Source organism: Fistularia commersonii, chromosome 17 (assembly GCF_037954325.1).
Source record: "Fistularia commersonii isolate RoL2024-O1a breed Wild chromosome 17, RoL_Fcom_v1.0, whole genome shotgun sequence".
Lineage (NCBI taxonomy): Eukaryota > Metazoa > Chordata > Actinopteri > Syngnathiformes > Fistulariidae > Fistularia > Fistularia commersonii.
In genome coordinates this window covers 4,594,573-4,609,827 of record NC_141300.1, presented here as the reverse complement: position 1 = coordinate 4,609,827, position 15,255 = coordinate 4,594,573, and the positions used below count along the sequence as shown (strand labels likewise).

The following is a 15,255-nucleotide window of genomic DNA, read 5'->3' as shown; positions in this document are numbered from 1 at the left end:
TTGTGCTTAGGTTGGTTGGAAATGAACAGATATGCAACTGGTAGATATCTGTGTTTTAATTGTCAAGAAACCTGAGGGTTGCATGTTATTTCTGAGCAAGCTGACCGCGTGCGTGCGTGCGTGCGTGCGTGCGTGCGTGCGTGCGTGCGTGCGTGCGTGCGTGCGTGTCTTGTTTATGCCACTGAGGAGGCCAGCAGCATTGAGCAGCTGGCAGGCTTTGAATGCTTCTCTGGGTGCACGCACAATGCACCGCAGAGACCTCATAGACAGGTGCTGGCAAGTCTACACATTCTCTTATATCCCTTTTGTCTGTTTACCTGCAGGCCACAGAGCTGACTACATGACCACAAGGTAAATCATCATCTTGTGCACAAACCAGGATCCCCCTTTTTTTCCTAGCTGCAACAGGAGGGTCTGTGACAAGGTGCAGCCCATCAAAGCAATGGTTTCTAGCCTCTTAACATGGAGGCATGAAGTTGCTCATGAGACGTTGAAGACTCATTTTCTGTCAGTAAAGGAGAAAAGTCACTTAATATAGTACAGTTTGTATTTACAATATTTAGCCTCAGTCTGTGACAAGGTGCAGCTCATCAAAGCAACGGTTTCTAGCCTCTTAACACGGAGGCATGAAGTTGCTCCTGAGACGTTGATGACTCATTTTCTGTCAGTAAAGGAGAAAAGTCACTTAATATAGTACAGTTTGTATTTACAATATTTAGCCTCAGTCGTAATAACTAAAATAATGTAGGTTCATGTGGCATGCTCTGCAATCTCAATACGGTTTTAATAACATATAAAAAACTCTTTTTTTATGAAAAACTATTAATGCAATGACAATACCCTTATTGTGTAAGTAAATCTTAGCATTCAGTGCAGAGTCAAAGGTATGCCGATACAAAGTTGTGTTTAAAAGAGATTCATATTTTGTGTAGACATGTAGACGTTTTTAAACCCAAACAAAAATTAAGGAAAAAGGTCCACATCTTGATTCTGTCAGGCACACAGGAAGCCAAAATAAAGTCACACGTGAATTCACACACTAAAAAGGCAGTTCCCTCAGGGCCTGTCGTGAGATGGCTGCTGACACTGTATGATTACCACAGTAGGTCTGTTATTTTACTGAGCTAGTTTCTTATAGGAAGCTTACAAAGAAAAGATTCAATCAATCTATAGTCACCTGTCTGTCCCCTAAAATGAAACAATGCTGAATAGCCTAATTTTTAAGGGACATTGAGGTTATCAGTGAATAGCATCCCTTAAAATGAGCCATTCTGAAAAAATCATTGTGCTGTTTTCTTTTTCTAATACGTTGTTTGTATTCTAGACATCCCAACGGGGCGTTCAAAACCCACACTGCTGCCCGTCGGGCTAGACCCCGCTCTGTTTTTAATGTTAGGTTATTTAATGGCAATTTGGAGTCATTTATCAAGGTACACTGCCCACATACCATTGCTTCTTTTCCTATCAAATTTCTGTCTTTCTCCGGCTTTCTGGCCATTTCGGTGGGTTCCCCCAAAGCGTCTTAGCTTTCACCCCCCCCCCCCAATCCCCAATAATAAATAATATATATATACATATCTATATATATATATATATAAAATCAACAGACTATTTGTGCTAAGATTGATTTTCACATGAATCACATCAGAATCAAAGATGTAGATGGGCATCCATGTGATTATTTGAGGAGCTACAAGGGGAGTGCAATTGGAGAGCTAAATTGGAAGGCTAAATGTTTATCGCCGTCAGCTCCTCTGACTCACTCCTGACCTGGCATCACCGAGCTGCTCTGGCAGAGATACAGTATAGCCTTCTCCTCCAGAGAGCAGAGGCATGTGAAAGCAGCAGGACAAATACCGGTCACTGAGTGGATGCCAGACTGATAAGATGTGCCGCCTCCCTCCAACAGCCTTTTCACTGCCTCCAACTAGTGACCGTGTCCATTGCTGCCATGTCCTGCTCAGCTCCCGCTGTTTTCCTTTGGGTCTATTGCAGCACAAAGTGGAATTAGGGTGCACTATTAGTATAAGCTTTGGTGAGCAGCTGCTGTGGTGCTAATCTGGGTCTTGCTTCTCTCTCTTTTTCCCTCTCTCTTTTTCTCTCTCCCTCTTTCTATCTCTCTTCCTCTCCCCCTCCCCCTGTTGCAAACCTCTCTGTAGCCGCGGACGACGGAACTCACATGCTCGACATCAGGTAGACACGTTGAAGCACCTTGGGGGGCCCGTACTGCTTGCCTGCACTCATTTCCTTCAGTTGCCTGTTTCTGTCCTATAAGCATCAACAGACTCAGACCGACTGAACAGCATCGGAGATACAAATAGATAAAACACATAGACGTTGAAGTGTTGGAAAAAAAAAAGTAGTATATTTAAATTAAAAAAAAAAAACACAAAAACGTTGTGTCATATATGTAACTCACGCAACCTTTATCTGAGCGGTGCAGGACTAAATAAAAGGAAATACATGATCAAAAATCAAGAAGAAGCATACCCACATCAGCCAACTATTTGATTGATGAGATCTCCTTTTGTAAGAGGATGATCATCACGAGAGTGTCGTCCCAGTTTAGGTACTTCAGGAAATTTGGATGATGTTGCTCGATTAGTTCTCTCATCAGTGAACAGTGAACTGTGAAAGTAATTTAATATCTCTGCTAACCTGTTAAAAACTGCAATAGAAATATATCAGTTCTTGATTGAGGTAGAGCAATTTGATGATTGTCTAAAGGCAGTACAGATGTGCCATGTCTGCGGCAGGGTGCATAGTAATTCCGTGTCTACTTCTACCAACTGTCTTACGAATGCTTATATTGGGAAGGAGTGAGAGTGTAAACACTGAAGCGGAAAAAATGATGCATGCAGGTAGATCTGTACCATTTCAGTGGCAACAGTTTACAAACAGCATAAAAAATAAAACATTTTGGTCATATTATGCACCTCCTGAACTTATTATGGGAGCTGGGATCTCAGTCTGAGTCCGTGGGATGTCCACTAATCCTCTCTCTGTCCAAACCTCCCAACTTCTCCTATACTGGATGTGCATGTTGATAAACTGTATTTTAAACATTACACAGACCACGTCATTCTAAGAGCCCAACTGATATCTCTGCACAAGATCAACAAATTGCTTTAAAATGTTTAATGTACATTTTATAACAGATAAATGATTTGTGACTAGAGTGATATTTAATTCCCAGAAATGGCAATGAATAAAATAAATTTCCTTGCCTGTATCTTCTGCCCAGATGAACAGAGTGAAACCATAAATTGTGCAAAGGCATAAATCAAAGTCAGCATTTTCTTTCTCAATGAGTCACAAATGACTTTTTTTTTGCATTCTCAGCTATTATTCTAGTAAGAAGTTGGGCTCTATGTCTTACACAGTTGGAAAAAATGCACATTACCCATTATAGTAAGAGTTTTGTTTGTTTACTTTGCCTTCAAAGGACTCTGGACAAGCTATCCCTCGTGTGGTTGAAAGCTGTATTCGCTACATCAATTTGTATGGTGAGTAGGATATTAACTGTAAAGTGTGAAAGGGGATACGACAATGTCATTAAAAAAACATCAGTCTTGTGTATATCTTTGAATGCTTAACATAAACCGCTATGTTTTGATCTCAACTACTTTCATGAGAAGAACCAACAGCAAAACCAAAGTGTTAATTGTTAAGGCGTGTCTGTTTCATTTATCTGTTTATGATCGGAACCTCAGATTAGTGTGCTTCAGTCATAGCCGTGGGAAGAAAAAACACACAAGTGCTTCATTCTTGCCACAGTGCTGGATCCTTTATTTCCCAGACAAACCACAGCGCAGACAGAGATGTTACCCTAGTACAGCCCTGGTTTAAGTTGGACAGAAAAATGTCACTTGGAAAATTTTAGAATACGATCGCAAAGGTGAAACGTTCATCTTTACAACTTGTACGGTCCCAAAGACTAGCAAGGAGATAAACTAATGAAGAAAAATAGGACACTAATTAATGCTTTGGTCTGACCCTTGACCTCACCCCTTGTTAAATCTGAAAGCCTGCTGGAGGAACTTTTTGTCAGGCTTAAGTGCAACCTCCTTGACTCATTAATTATCCCTAATTAGAAAAGTGAAGGGCCAGAGCGAACAGGATGTAATTTTAGAATCCAACCGTAGAAGTCTTTACTCGCTGAGTCGGTTTCATTGCATGACCATTATGAGCATGCCTGTGTCATGTCTCTTCATTTAGCCCCTGTTTCACAGTTCTCATTACTGGTCTTTTGCCTCGCAGGTCTCCAACATCAAGGAATATTTCGTGTGTCTGGATCCCAGCTGGAGGTCAATGACATCAAGAACTCATTTGAGAGAGGTACACAGTGTCTGCTTTGTTTGCAGATCTAAAAATGACTGCATTATTGTTATTAGAACCAAATGTTAGGGACAATTATAACCTCAGAGTTACATGTTGCGTTGAATACATCTGACCGGTGACTCCTGTAACTTGACATTGATTTAGCCATAAACGATGTGCATTTATTGACGCTCATCTGACCTGTTCGTCTCAGGAAACGACCCCCTGACAGATGATGAGAATAACCACGACATCAACTCGGTGGCTGGTGTTCTTAAACTTTACTTCCGAGGGCTGGAGAACCCACTCTTCCCCAAGGAAAGGTTCAATGACCTGCTCTCCTGCATCAGTAAGAACAAATACATTTTACCTGACTTTGGGGGGGCAAAGGTAGCGCTGATCACTGTCTTTAAACAGTAGATGACTTTCATGAATGTTTTTTCATTTTCTTTGCTGTGAATCTTTTTGAGTCAGACGTACATTAAATTATGCCATTTAACTCAGACATCTCACATATATTTTAAATATGATATATGCTTCATATTATACTAAAATAAGCTTTAATTTGACTTAAACCAAAGATGTAGGTTTTCCAAATTTGTTGAGTTATTCAAAATTGTGTCTGAGAAGGGTTACTGCATGTTTTATCTTCTGTCATTGAATTTAATTTTATTCCATAGAAAATTTAAGTAACATTCTCTGTTTCATTCATTGACGGATTCGTTTCTACTTCTCTGCCGCTGTGGCGCTCTGTTTACAAGTAGAACCCCCGTGACATTTGTTGAGCTCAGAGAAAAATTTATAATCCGTCAGGATGGCACCAGAAAGTTACACGTTACACTGAGCACTATTCAACTCTCCTGCCGAATGTTCTCGGGATCCTCTCAAGAATAGTTATGTTGTCAATTCACTGGAAGCCAACAGTTATATCACACAGTTCTTTGTACGGACTTTTCTCATCTTTTAAGGCATTACTTGAAAACAATGGAACAGGCTCCGAGTCACACGGACACAGTGGATGCTGTGATGCCATGAGCGGCTGTGTATGCCACTCTTGCGTGAAATGTGCTGGTGCAGGCTTTTATTTCAACACGAGTGTGCAGAGTATGGATTTGTCTTTTTGATAATTAGTGCTGGATGAGTGAAGGGGATTCCCTGTTTACTTCCTCCAATTTGAAAAAAAAAAAAAAAAAAAAAAAAAAAAGCTACATGGGATTACACGGAAGGCTTTACACCCAGCAGAGGTCCATATGAAAAATGCTTGCTTGTAAAGAGGCTCAAGATAAGCCTCAGGAAAACTTTTTAAGGTAACTGCCAGTGGACAACTGCTTCATCACAGAAGTATAAAGCAGCTTTTTCTTAGGGATGGTAGTCATTGATTTGGCGTATATATAGCTTTAAATAGGAGCTAAGGAACTAGGTACACTACTAGTTGTTTGTGAAATATCAAATGCATCGCAACTTTCCTAAAAAAACTAATCCCAGGTGGCATGGATTGACCAGAGGGTGATAAAGGCATATGTAGACCTCAGCATAACCAGAGCTAATCCAAATTAAAAAAGAAGCCTTGGGGGAGTAAGTGGGGCAGTGAGGGATGACTTTAGGTGTCTAGGGTTACAGTGTGGTAAAATATGAAAAGGTTTTGTAGCCTGTTACAGTAGCGATACAGCCTCAGTTTCTCTTGTATTGATAGTTTCACAAATTGGAAAGACAGTAGAGGTCAAGCTTAATAAAACAAAGAAATGCAGTCAAGCAGTTTTTAATATATTCCTATAAAGAGACACTAATTTGTTGTGTCTGTTGATGAGGGGCCGCTGCCGTCCTCTTAAGTGTCTGGAAGGGAACCAAGGTGGATTTTTAGAAACAGACTTTTAAACATACCCTGTGGCTTCTATTGTCAAAATTGATTTTTGTCTCACATTCATGTAAAAATTAATATGTTGCCTATGAAGATGCTGCTTTTATTTAAATCCAAGGCATTCAAGGCAACTGTGGTTGATAAAGACAATTTGAATATGCCGCTTTGCAGGATGATCCATCTGATCCCACTGGCTGAAGGTGATAGGCATTTCAAGTTAGAATTACTTGTTTTGTAACATTTTTGTTCATTTTTCTCTGCTGTAGGAATTGAAAGTCTGTATGAGAGAGCACTTTACATCCGGAAGATCCTCCTGACCATTCCCAGATTGGTCCTCATCGTTATGCGCTACCTCTTTGCATTTCTCAACCAGTGAGTTCATGGCTACTAACCAGTAAATCCGATGCTTTCTGCATTAAAATGTGATTTTGTGTACATTTTTGATTTTAAGATAAGGGTCTTCTGTTGATATTTTAAAGTACAGAGAAGTAGAAGCCTATGTCTGCTGCTAAGGTGACATGAGAAGTGCAAACTTTTACTTGCTGGTGTCTACAGGAACAGGGTCATGACACAATCCTGTGTGTGAAACAGATGATTCAGAGCTGTTGCACTTTCATACAACTTTTACTGGAATGACTGATTCAATAGGATTGCTCATCTTTGATTTTCTGTCAGGAATAAACGCCCTATTTACAAAAATTTGTAGTACTATCAATTGAAGTAGTATGTTACATTCATTGAAAAGATAAACATTGTTGGTGCAAAGTGCAGACAATTTCGCTACCTGGCATCAATTGATACAGTTTGTCTAAATAAGTGCCATCAATCAGCAGGTTGTCCAAAATTATTATTATCTCAGACTGATTTTGTCTCGCTCTTGTGCCCTCCATCTCCTTCCAGCTTGTCCCAGTACAGTGACGAGAACATGATGGACCCGTACAATCTGGCCATATGCTTCGGTCCCACACTCATGCCAACACCGGACAGCCAGGATCAGGTCTCCTGCCAGGCCCATGTCAATGAAATAATCAAGACCATCATCATTCACCATGAAATTATATTTCCTGATGTCAAAGAATTGGATGGGCCCATATATGAGAAATGCATGGCTGGAGGAGACTATTGGTGAGGACACTTTTTTTGTTCGAAACAAGTTTGTGATGCTATAATGTATGATCCCGTGAGTAAGAAGGCGACAAACGATCCAGCCATATTTTGATGTGGAAGACAAAGTGAACAATAATGAGGTAATAATTTCTCCACATTAAGACATTAGGATTAAGATTTAGATAGACCACATTAGTTTTCTTTCACAGCATGGGTCACAGGCATGCAGCCTAATCTGATTCATTAGGGACCCACAGGCAGGTATGCGAGAGCTCCGTGATGCTCAGCCCTGCGGCGGCGTTGTTCATTTATTAGTGGAGCTTTTATGAGTCAGAAGTCATTTAGTTGATGTTTGTGGTTAAAAAAGTGACATGGTAGAGCATGCTCCAGGTATAACTACACTGTGGATTGACTCCCGCACTGAGGGGAACAATCACTGTAATTGCCATGATCATGAGGTGAGGAAAGAAATTGGGTTCCTGACAGGGGATCTGTGATTAAGGAGATTGTAGCCCTGAGTGAAGTTCCATTTTGGAGAAAATGCTGCTCTTTGCCAGCCCTTCATCAGAAGGAAGAGTTTACCAGTTTATCACTTGTTTGTTAGTTTCTTTATCTGTGTTGTTTTTACTTTTCATAACCCTGTACCCCAAAGTCACCACAGGCCAAGCGTTATCAAACCAACACACACACACACAATTCAGAAATGCACATCAGTCCCTGGGGAGATCAGTTTTCATGGCCGTCTCTCCCTTCTCAGTAAAAGAAGCAGTAATTATGCTGTGGCATATAAACCATGAGGGGACATTCAATTTTGATCAGGCCAAATCTATTCTGTGGAACTGTGGCAACACTACAAACTGTACCGGCACCCACGTCTGAATGACCTCAAACCATGGATGCAGAGAAAACTAATAATGGTCGCTATTTGAAATATTCCTGGGTAACTAACATACTGTTATCCTTTTCGTGTTTTTAATTTTAAGTTATTTAATTGTTGCGGTAGAAAAATCTCTGTATGTTTAACCATTTTATACAGTCTGCTGACTCATTTGGGATGAATTTTTGGTGAGGTATGTTTAACAGAAATAAACTTCAGATATGGTGCTAAAGCAAAGTGTTTGTTTACAGTTGAAAAGCATTGTGTGAATGTATTTTTTAGCTCTGTTTTGTCGCCCTCTTTAGTGAAAGCCCCTATAGTGAGCACGGAGCCCTGGAGGAGGCAGACAATGAGGGAGGCACGGAGACACACACCAGTGAGGATGGTGAGTATCTTCATTCTGTAAAACTGTCTGTTTTGAATGCTCCATTTTACAGAATGTCTTTGAATTCAAAATGGTTGCCAAAGTATGTGTACACATGTATAAAACGGGTACATGTGTCCCCTCCATAGACCTTTTCCAGGTCACAGACTTCCTCCTGTGGATATGTTTGGTTTTCCAGGGGTTAAACCCAGCACTCCGGCTAATCCTTCCTTTTCAGCCCTGTTAAATGTAGTAACCTTGAAGGGCCAAGGAACTGGGCTTAGGGAGATGAACAGCCATTCATATTCTAATAGTTCCCCTTTTCCCGTGAGGCCTTGCGACACCTTCACATCCGTCTTTGGCAAATTCCCGCTTTTAAGGGACGCGGCCTTGGGTTACATTCTCTCACTTCCCTCAATGTTTTATTCATCACCTTATGAAAAATCGGTGTCAGTATTTCGTGAAAGAAAAGAAAACATCGGCAATGTGGTTCAAGTGTCAGTATACTGCTTTTCATCCTGTCTAGATTTTTCCTTTGTTTTAATCACAGTTCCAGGTGTCCCAGAGAAAAATGAATAAATGAAATGAAAATAAAACACTTGTGTAGTGGACCCAATGGAGTTGTCTTTGGAAATACATTAGGATGTCTGATCGTTGATGTGGTCCTTTGTTCGAAGGAAATCGATAGCACTGGGTCTGGTCCATGTCAGTGTAGTGAAAACCGAGAATGTGACAGGATCGTCAGACCATGACGTATCCCATCCTGTAAAAAGAAAGAAAATCAAGGTTGTTATAAAGTGATATGAGACACTGACAAAGCTGACAGCATGCAGAAAGTTTGAGAGTAAATACATAGTTCTGCTTTGTTTAAACCTTACCTTGGTAACAGGGTGTTTCCATGGTTACAGGTTTCCAGTATCTTTTCTTAGGGACCCCCCCTGACATCATGCGTCACAGTGTTTAAACAAACACGGATCCACTGAAAAAGCAAACATTTTCCCATTTCTTCAGCTATTAATCTTTTTCTACAAATGGAAACCATCATAAGTATTACGATTATAGTTAAAGTGGCCAGCAGATTTGAAAAGGAAACACTGTATGGGGGAATTCCTCTCTTACGCACAAATAGCAAGGATGAACACAAAGTAATTGATGGAAGATTTTGTCCTTCAGAAATCCTTGCAACTATGGTTTTGTTCCAAAAACTATTCAGAGCAGATTGAGAGCTGGAGTTTGAATTGAGTTCTCCCCAGTTGAGCCTGGAAATGTGGTCAACTTGTTGTCGCAGGGCATTCTTTAAATCTCCATGACTTCAGCTGGATTCTAGATACAAATGCATCTCCTCCTTTTTTAATTATCAAGGTTCAACAAAATCATATTTTACCTCCATCCTATTTTTAAGAAGAAAGGTAATTATCTTTACTTACATTAGATAAAGTCAAATGGTGCCATGTGTGTATGGGGGGGGGTGTCCGCGTGCTTGTGCATGTGTTCATAGGAAGGTAGCAGCCGTCTTTTCGTAGGAATTTGAGTTGATTTTCTTCCCTTGAAGAAGTTTCACCTCTCATCAAGAGGCCGAGAGGCTTCTTCAATTGTGAGCTGAAGAAGCCTCTCGGCTTCTCTGACAAGAATTGACCATGACCTGGATGACTGAGAACCTCCACAGACACGGATAGTAGGAATATCAATACATGAAGTCATATATAATCCCCTTGTGTACTGACAGGGCACATAAGCTATTTTAATACCCACTGGCATTAACTGTCCTTTTAAGAGTGGCAAAACTCATGCATAATCAATCCATTGATGTTTTATCTGCTGGTAAAGGTCAAAGGGACCAACCTGGCATATTGATTATATATTGAGTTGGGGGAGATTTGCACGACATCCTTGTTAACCCTAAACCTGAATGTAGTGCGCATATTGGATTGCACATGTTCTTGTAAAGAGTCACCTGTAACTGACTTTGACCTTTTTCAGTCCAGCATGAAGTCAGCTTCTCCCTATGTAGCTCACATCTCACAGTCTCATGCTCGGCCCCAGCATTCCTATTTGGGTGTCAGAATGGATTTAGAGCAAAGAGCTCACCTACCCTGCTCCACTGGTTTGTGCAAGACATCCGACAGTTAGTGTCTCTCACACCACAGGCCTCTAGATCGTACGCTTCTTCTTTTCTCAGACTCCAGCGCGTTCAGTGATTCTCCGTTCTAATTCTTCAGAATGGCACAGAGGGAGTCTTTTAGCACATTGACAATCATGTTTTAGCCTGCTGCTTTAGGGCACAGCCATGTCAAACCAGTGTCAGTGTTTGTGTGACTTGGACTTGGGACCTTAGATAAATATTTTCAGACTGAATGAGGATGGATGGATGGGTGGGTTGGTTGAAGAGAGAAAGACAGGAAGAGAAATCCCCTGCACCGATAAGGCCACTGTCAGCTTTATTAACAGCCTTCCTGCTGCAGTGCGGCCCAATTAATTCAGACATAAACTCCTGCTTGTCACATTTCATTGAAGCAACGTCACGTCCACCATGTCATTCATGACAACCCAGTGAGGCAAGGAAGAGTACAAGTAAATGGGGTGAGAGAAAAATAGACCCAATAAAAATCACAGAGATTGAAAAGGACTGTGGTAAACAAATAAAACCCATGTTCTGCTCTAAAACAGAGTTGTACTCTTTCTGCTCATCTGGGAATTATTCTCAGGCTCCAGGGAAAGACGTAAGGTGATCACTTTTCAGTCAGTGCAAACAGTCATTAACTCTTCCATATCCATTTGCGTAGATATATGTAAATATATGTATATGTATACATACACATATGGGAATGTGTGCATGAAAGTGAGGTTGGGTCTGTCTTGGGACCCCATGTCTGACTTTAAGTGAGAGAGTGAGATATGAGGAGGGTAGATTCAGGATCTAGGGAGGAATAAAGAAGCTATTTTTAGACTGAGTGTTGCTGTAGTGCAGTCACATTGGCTTGGAGACTTTTACCTTTTGAATCAGAGTACAGGCTGTAGCTGTTTGAAACCACAGAATATAACAGTCAACATGTGACTGATTTTATCCTTCCGAAACGCACACTAGGTGTAAGAGAGACTGAGCAGTATTATCAAAGTTACAATTATCGGCACTCGCAGTGCCTAAACAATTCCGCTCTTTTCCATATCTAGTTCCCTTGTCGGGGATTCAGGGTCCACTTGTGCAGTTATTGAGTGGATATCAACCTGATTTAATGATCCACACAGAGCCTGACATGCCCCTGAGTCATATGGATCTACTCTCGCCAGCTTCTATAAATATCTTACTAAAGTGGCGTAGGGACTGTTGTTGTTCTGGTGCTGTGTTGTAGAGCTGTGTTACTATTGACCACAACTAAAATAACCAACTGGCTCACGCAGTCAGTGCCCAAAGTGTTTCACATGAGTGTCCACGTGCACGGACACACCAGAGGAGGATCGTTCTGCATCAGCGCCTTTGTGGCTTTCAGGGTCATTGTCCCCTTAGATTGTACTGGAGCTTTTGATATCTTACTATATAACAATATACATTTAATTCCAAGGTGATGGAACGTAGTACTGATATAATGCATTTTGTCCACCTTGATCTCTATGATTGTGCATATTATCGGTTGGTGTATTCACAGGGTGATGAACTCCATGTTTACTGGGGAGGGCCTCTTTCAGAGGGATTCATTAATAGAATAACAAAGAGCTTGATATTCACTTTTCAGTGAAGTCTCACAGTAATTCGCAGGTAAAAGGGCTTCTGGTCTATGGTACATTATTACTCTCTAATATCCTGTTAGAAAAATATTGATCAAAGTATCAAATGGACGCTTTCCTCATCTAGGACGGTGGGAAAGATCCAGAAGCATTAAGTGCATTTACCGTATTATCTGTACAGACTGAGATTTGGCTTCGCACAACTTCGACAAAAGTCTGCACTTGTGATTACGGTTGTCTGTGCTTCATTGCTGTTCCAGCTGATACACTGTAACTAACTTGTCCCATCCTTAATTTCGGCAGAGGGGGAGCCTATTGAAGCCATTGCCAAGTTTGACTACGTCGGGCGCTCTTCCAGGGAACTGTCCTTCAAGAAGGGTGCCTCCCTGCTCCTGTATCAGCGGGCGTCAGAAGACTGGTGGGAGGGACGCCACAATGGCATCGACGGCTTGGTGCCGCACCAGTACATTGTGGTCCAGGACATGTGAGTATCTTCACATGTACTATATATACACAATTGTTGTCAGCAACTTGTTCACGTGAATACCCAGGAAGGCGACCCGGTAAGGGTCAATGATAGCATATGAAAAATCACGTTTTCCAAACTGGTCAAAATGTCAACACAAGGGAATTCTTTATACAAAGTATCTCAAAGCATTTACAGTAAATCCAAAGCCCAGTCTGAGTATACAATTTTAGTACTTTATCTTTCAAAACCTTTGATAATGAATTAAGGTTTGTCAAGTGCAACATTTATTTACTTGAGGTGAGTTATGTTTTACTAATCCCCTAATTAAAAACAAAACACTGAACTAGTACTTACTTATTGATAATGACAGATAACCGCAATCATGACATTAATCACTGTTGGTTAAATAACACATTGGTTTTGTTTGATATAGTTTGTTACCAAAACTAATCCCAGTGCAGTTAATGACCCCAACTTTTTACTGTTCTGCCTTTTTGACAAAAAATACAGACATTCAGAAAAAGGAATCCCCCAAATATGTTTTTTTCCGTTGGAATCCCTGTAAGGTATTTACAACAAAACAAATTTAAAATAACATAGACACTGAAAAAAAGAGCAAATCCAGTTGTCATGCTGATTTAACCATGTACTGACTATGAAAGAATTAATGTATAAGGACAGTCCTTGCATTTGACGTGCACTGCTCTATAGCCTACGCTTGGGAACGCGGGCCAGTTTAGTGGATCGCATAGATTGCAGCTCAACAAACAGCATCAATTTGATGGTAAATCAGTCTCTGACTTCAGCTGTCACTTTACTGTTAGGACCTGCATCCAAGACCTTGGACCTTTTATTTGCAACCCTGTTGTCCGCACTCAGCTGGTCATTATTCTTCTTTTCCTGAGTTCTCAAGACAGCTCTTCTGTTGCTGTCTTAGCCCTAACAAGCGCGCACTCTGCCTTGGTGACTGTTGGTGCATAATGGACCGGGTCTTGTTAGAATCACCCTAGTTGCTTTTCAGCTCGCCAACAAATTGACCATTTAGTTCCCTTCACTCTTCCCACTCATCCGCCTTCTCTTGAAGCTGTCCCGTCACAGTGCAGCAATAACTCACCAGGAACGGGTATTGCTGATGTCCTCTTAGTTAATGACGGAGCAGGCAAATTTACAGCTCTGTGGTTCGCTCCTAACTGCAGCAACATCCTGCTCCCTAGTTAAACAGAGCTGGGGGAGGAATGGAAAGCAGGGAGGGATTCGGTATTCTCTTGTTCCACAAAAGAGCCAAAAACACACGCAACACAAGCTGAGAGAACTCTACATCACGGGATGTATCCTCTAGGATTTAGATCTTCAGTCTCTTCTACATTTATAAAGTTTTTTTTTTTTTTATTGCTGCCTCAATTTTGAAGGGCATGTTCTTCCTTTGTCCCTGTCCCTGTGTGTTCATGAAAAGAACACACTAAACAAGTGGCCGTGATTCGTGCAAATCACAGCTGGCCATGCATTTTTGCAGCTGCGATTCCTTCCTTCTAAGAACTGTAGCCAGAATCAGGTTGTACACCTCTTTGAAACCCACAGCAGTGTATCGTTGGAATACCGAGTGGCCCAGAAACTTGACTCATCCGAACGTTGAAGGCAGCGAGACCCGCCGACTCATCAGAAACTAATATCTAATATTGTCACCGAAGACATGAGCATGAAAGATCAAGTGATTCGCTGAGTCCGCACTCTTTTCGTGTATGTCCGTCTGTCATTTCCTCTTTTCCTGGAAATGTCTCAATGTCACCCTCTGTGTGCCCCAGAGATGACAACTTCTCCGACACTCTGAGTCAGAAGGCCGACAGCGAGGCCAGCAGTGGTCATGCGGGAGAGGATAAATGCTCGGGAAAAGACATCAGCACGCCCACTGACACCCGGATCACGGAAGCCTACATCACCAGGTTGGTACTCATACAAATATGAAATGGATTGCACTTTTAGAAATTTGACACCATCAGCCAGTCCTGCTGTATGTTTTTCCTTCTTTTTAACATTTCTCAAATGTGTCGTTCCTCCCAACGACTTTTGGCTTGTTTTTCTTTACTAGAAAGTGTCCTCTGGCACAGAACAATAAGTAAAAGCAGTGAGCTTTTACTTTTTTGTGTGAAACTGCAGTATTTGGAAAGCATGTCTGGCACACACACAAGCACTAAAAAAGCTTTTGAGCACCATCTCACGACCCACAAAATGGCATGAGAATATCATAGAGTACCGAGCAAGTTGCATGTGGCTGCGCTTATGAAAAACCAATAGTGTCCAAGGCAATCATAAACCTCCTGTGGTATTTTAGAAAAACTTGAAATCAATGAACAATCGCAATATTCATTAAGATGAGTATTATCACAAGCTAACAAGTACCCCATTCATCTAGTTATTGTGACTCCATCGGGAGTGACCAATGGTTAACCATAGAACATCATTGATTTGCCACTGGCTTCAAATAACTAGAGACAGCTAATCCACTGAGACTGGCAGTCCAACTGCTTGTCTGCAACAAG

General features: G+C 41.2%; 1 protein-coding gene and 1 long non-coding RNA gene across 5 annotated transcripts in view; one reads left to right on the top strand and one right to left on the bottom strand.

The window, feature by feature from the left end:
- The window catches only part of srgap1a (SLIT-ROBO Rho GTPase activating protein 1a), a 76,764-nt gene that overhangs the window by 54,946 nt on the left and 6,563 nt on the right, over positions 1–15,255 (top strand). For 3 of the 4 annotated variants that reach the window (XM_086163120.1, XM_086163119.1, XM_086163121.1), the window contains exons 11-20: positions 324–351; positions 2,160–2,193; positions 3,446–3,506; positions 4,261–4,338; positions 4,535–4,669; positions 6,445–6,550; positions 7,079–7,303; positions 8,468–8,547; positions 12,553–12,733; positions 14,521–14,658. In XM_086163120.1, the coding sequence (XP_086019246.1) occupies positions 324–351; positions 2,160–2,193; positions 3,446–3,506; positions 4,261–4,338; positions 4,535–4,669; positions 6,445–6,550; positions 7,079–7,303; positions 8,468–8,547; positions 12,553–12,733; positions 14,521–14,658 (1,066 nt within the window). Of the gene's footprint in view, positions 1–323; positions 352–1,324; positions 1,431–2,159; positions 2,194–3,445; positions 3,507–4,260; positions 4,339–4,534; positions 4,670–6,444; positions 6,551–7,078; positions 7,304–8,467; positions 8,548–12,552; positions 12,734–14,520; positions 14,659–15,255 lie in introns of all 4 variants that reach the window. The other variant, XM_086163122.1, reaches the window with a different exon arrangement.
- On the bottom strand, positions 8,866–10,810 carry LOC147224819 (uncharacterized). Its single transcript, XR_015107361.1, has 3 exons — positions 10,619–10,810; positions 9,405–9,505; positions 8,866–9,289 (listed from the first exon to the last, which is right to left on the bottom strand). It is a non-coding gene; the product is annotated as an uncharacterized LOC147224819 (long non-coding RNA).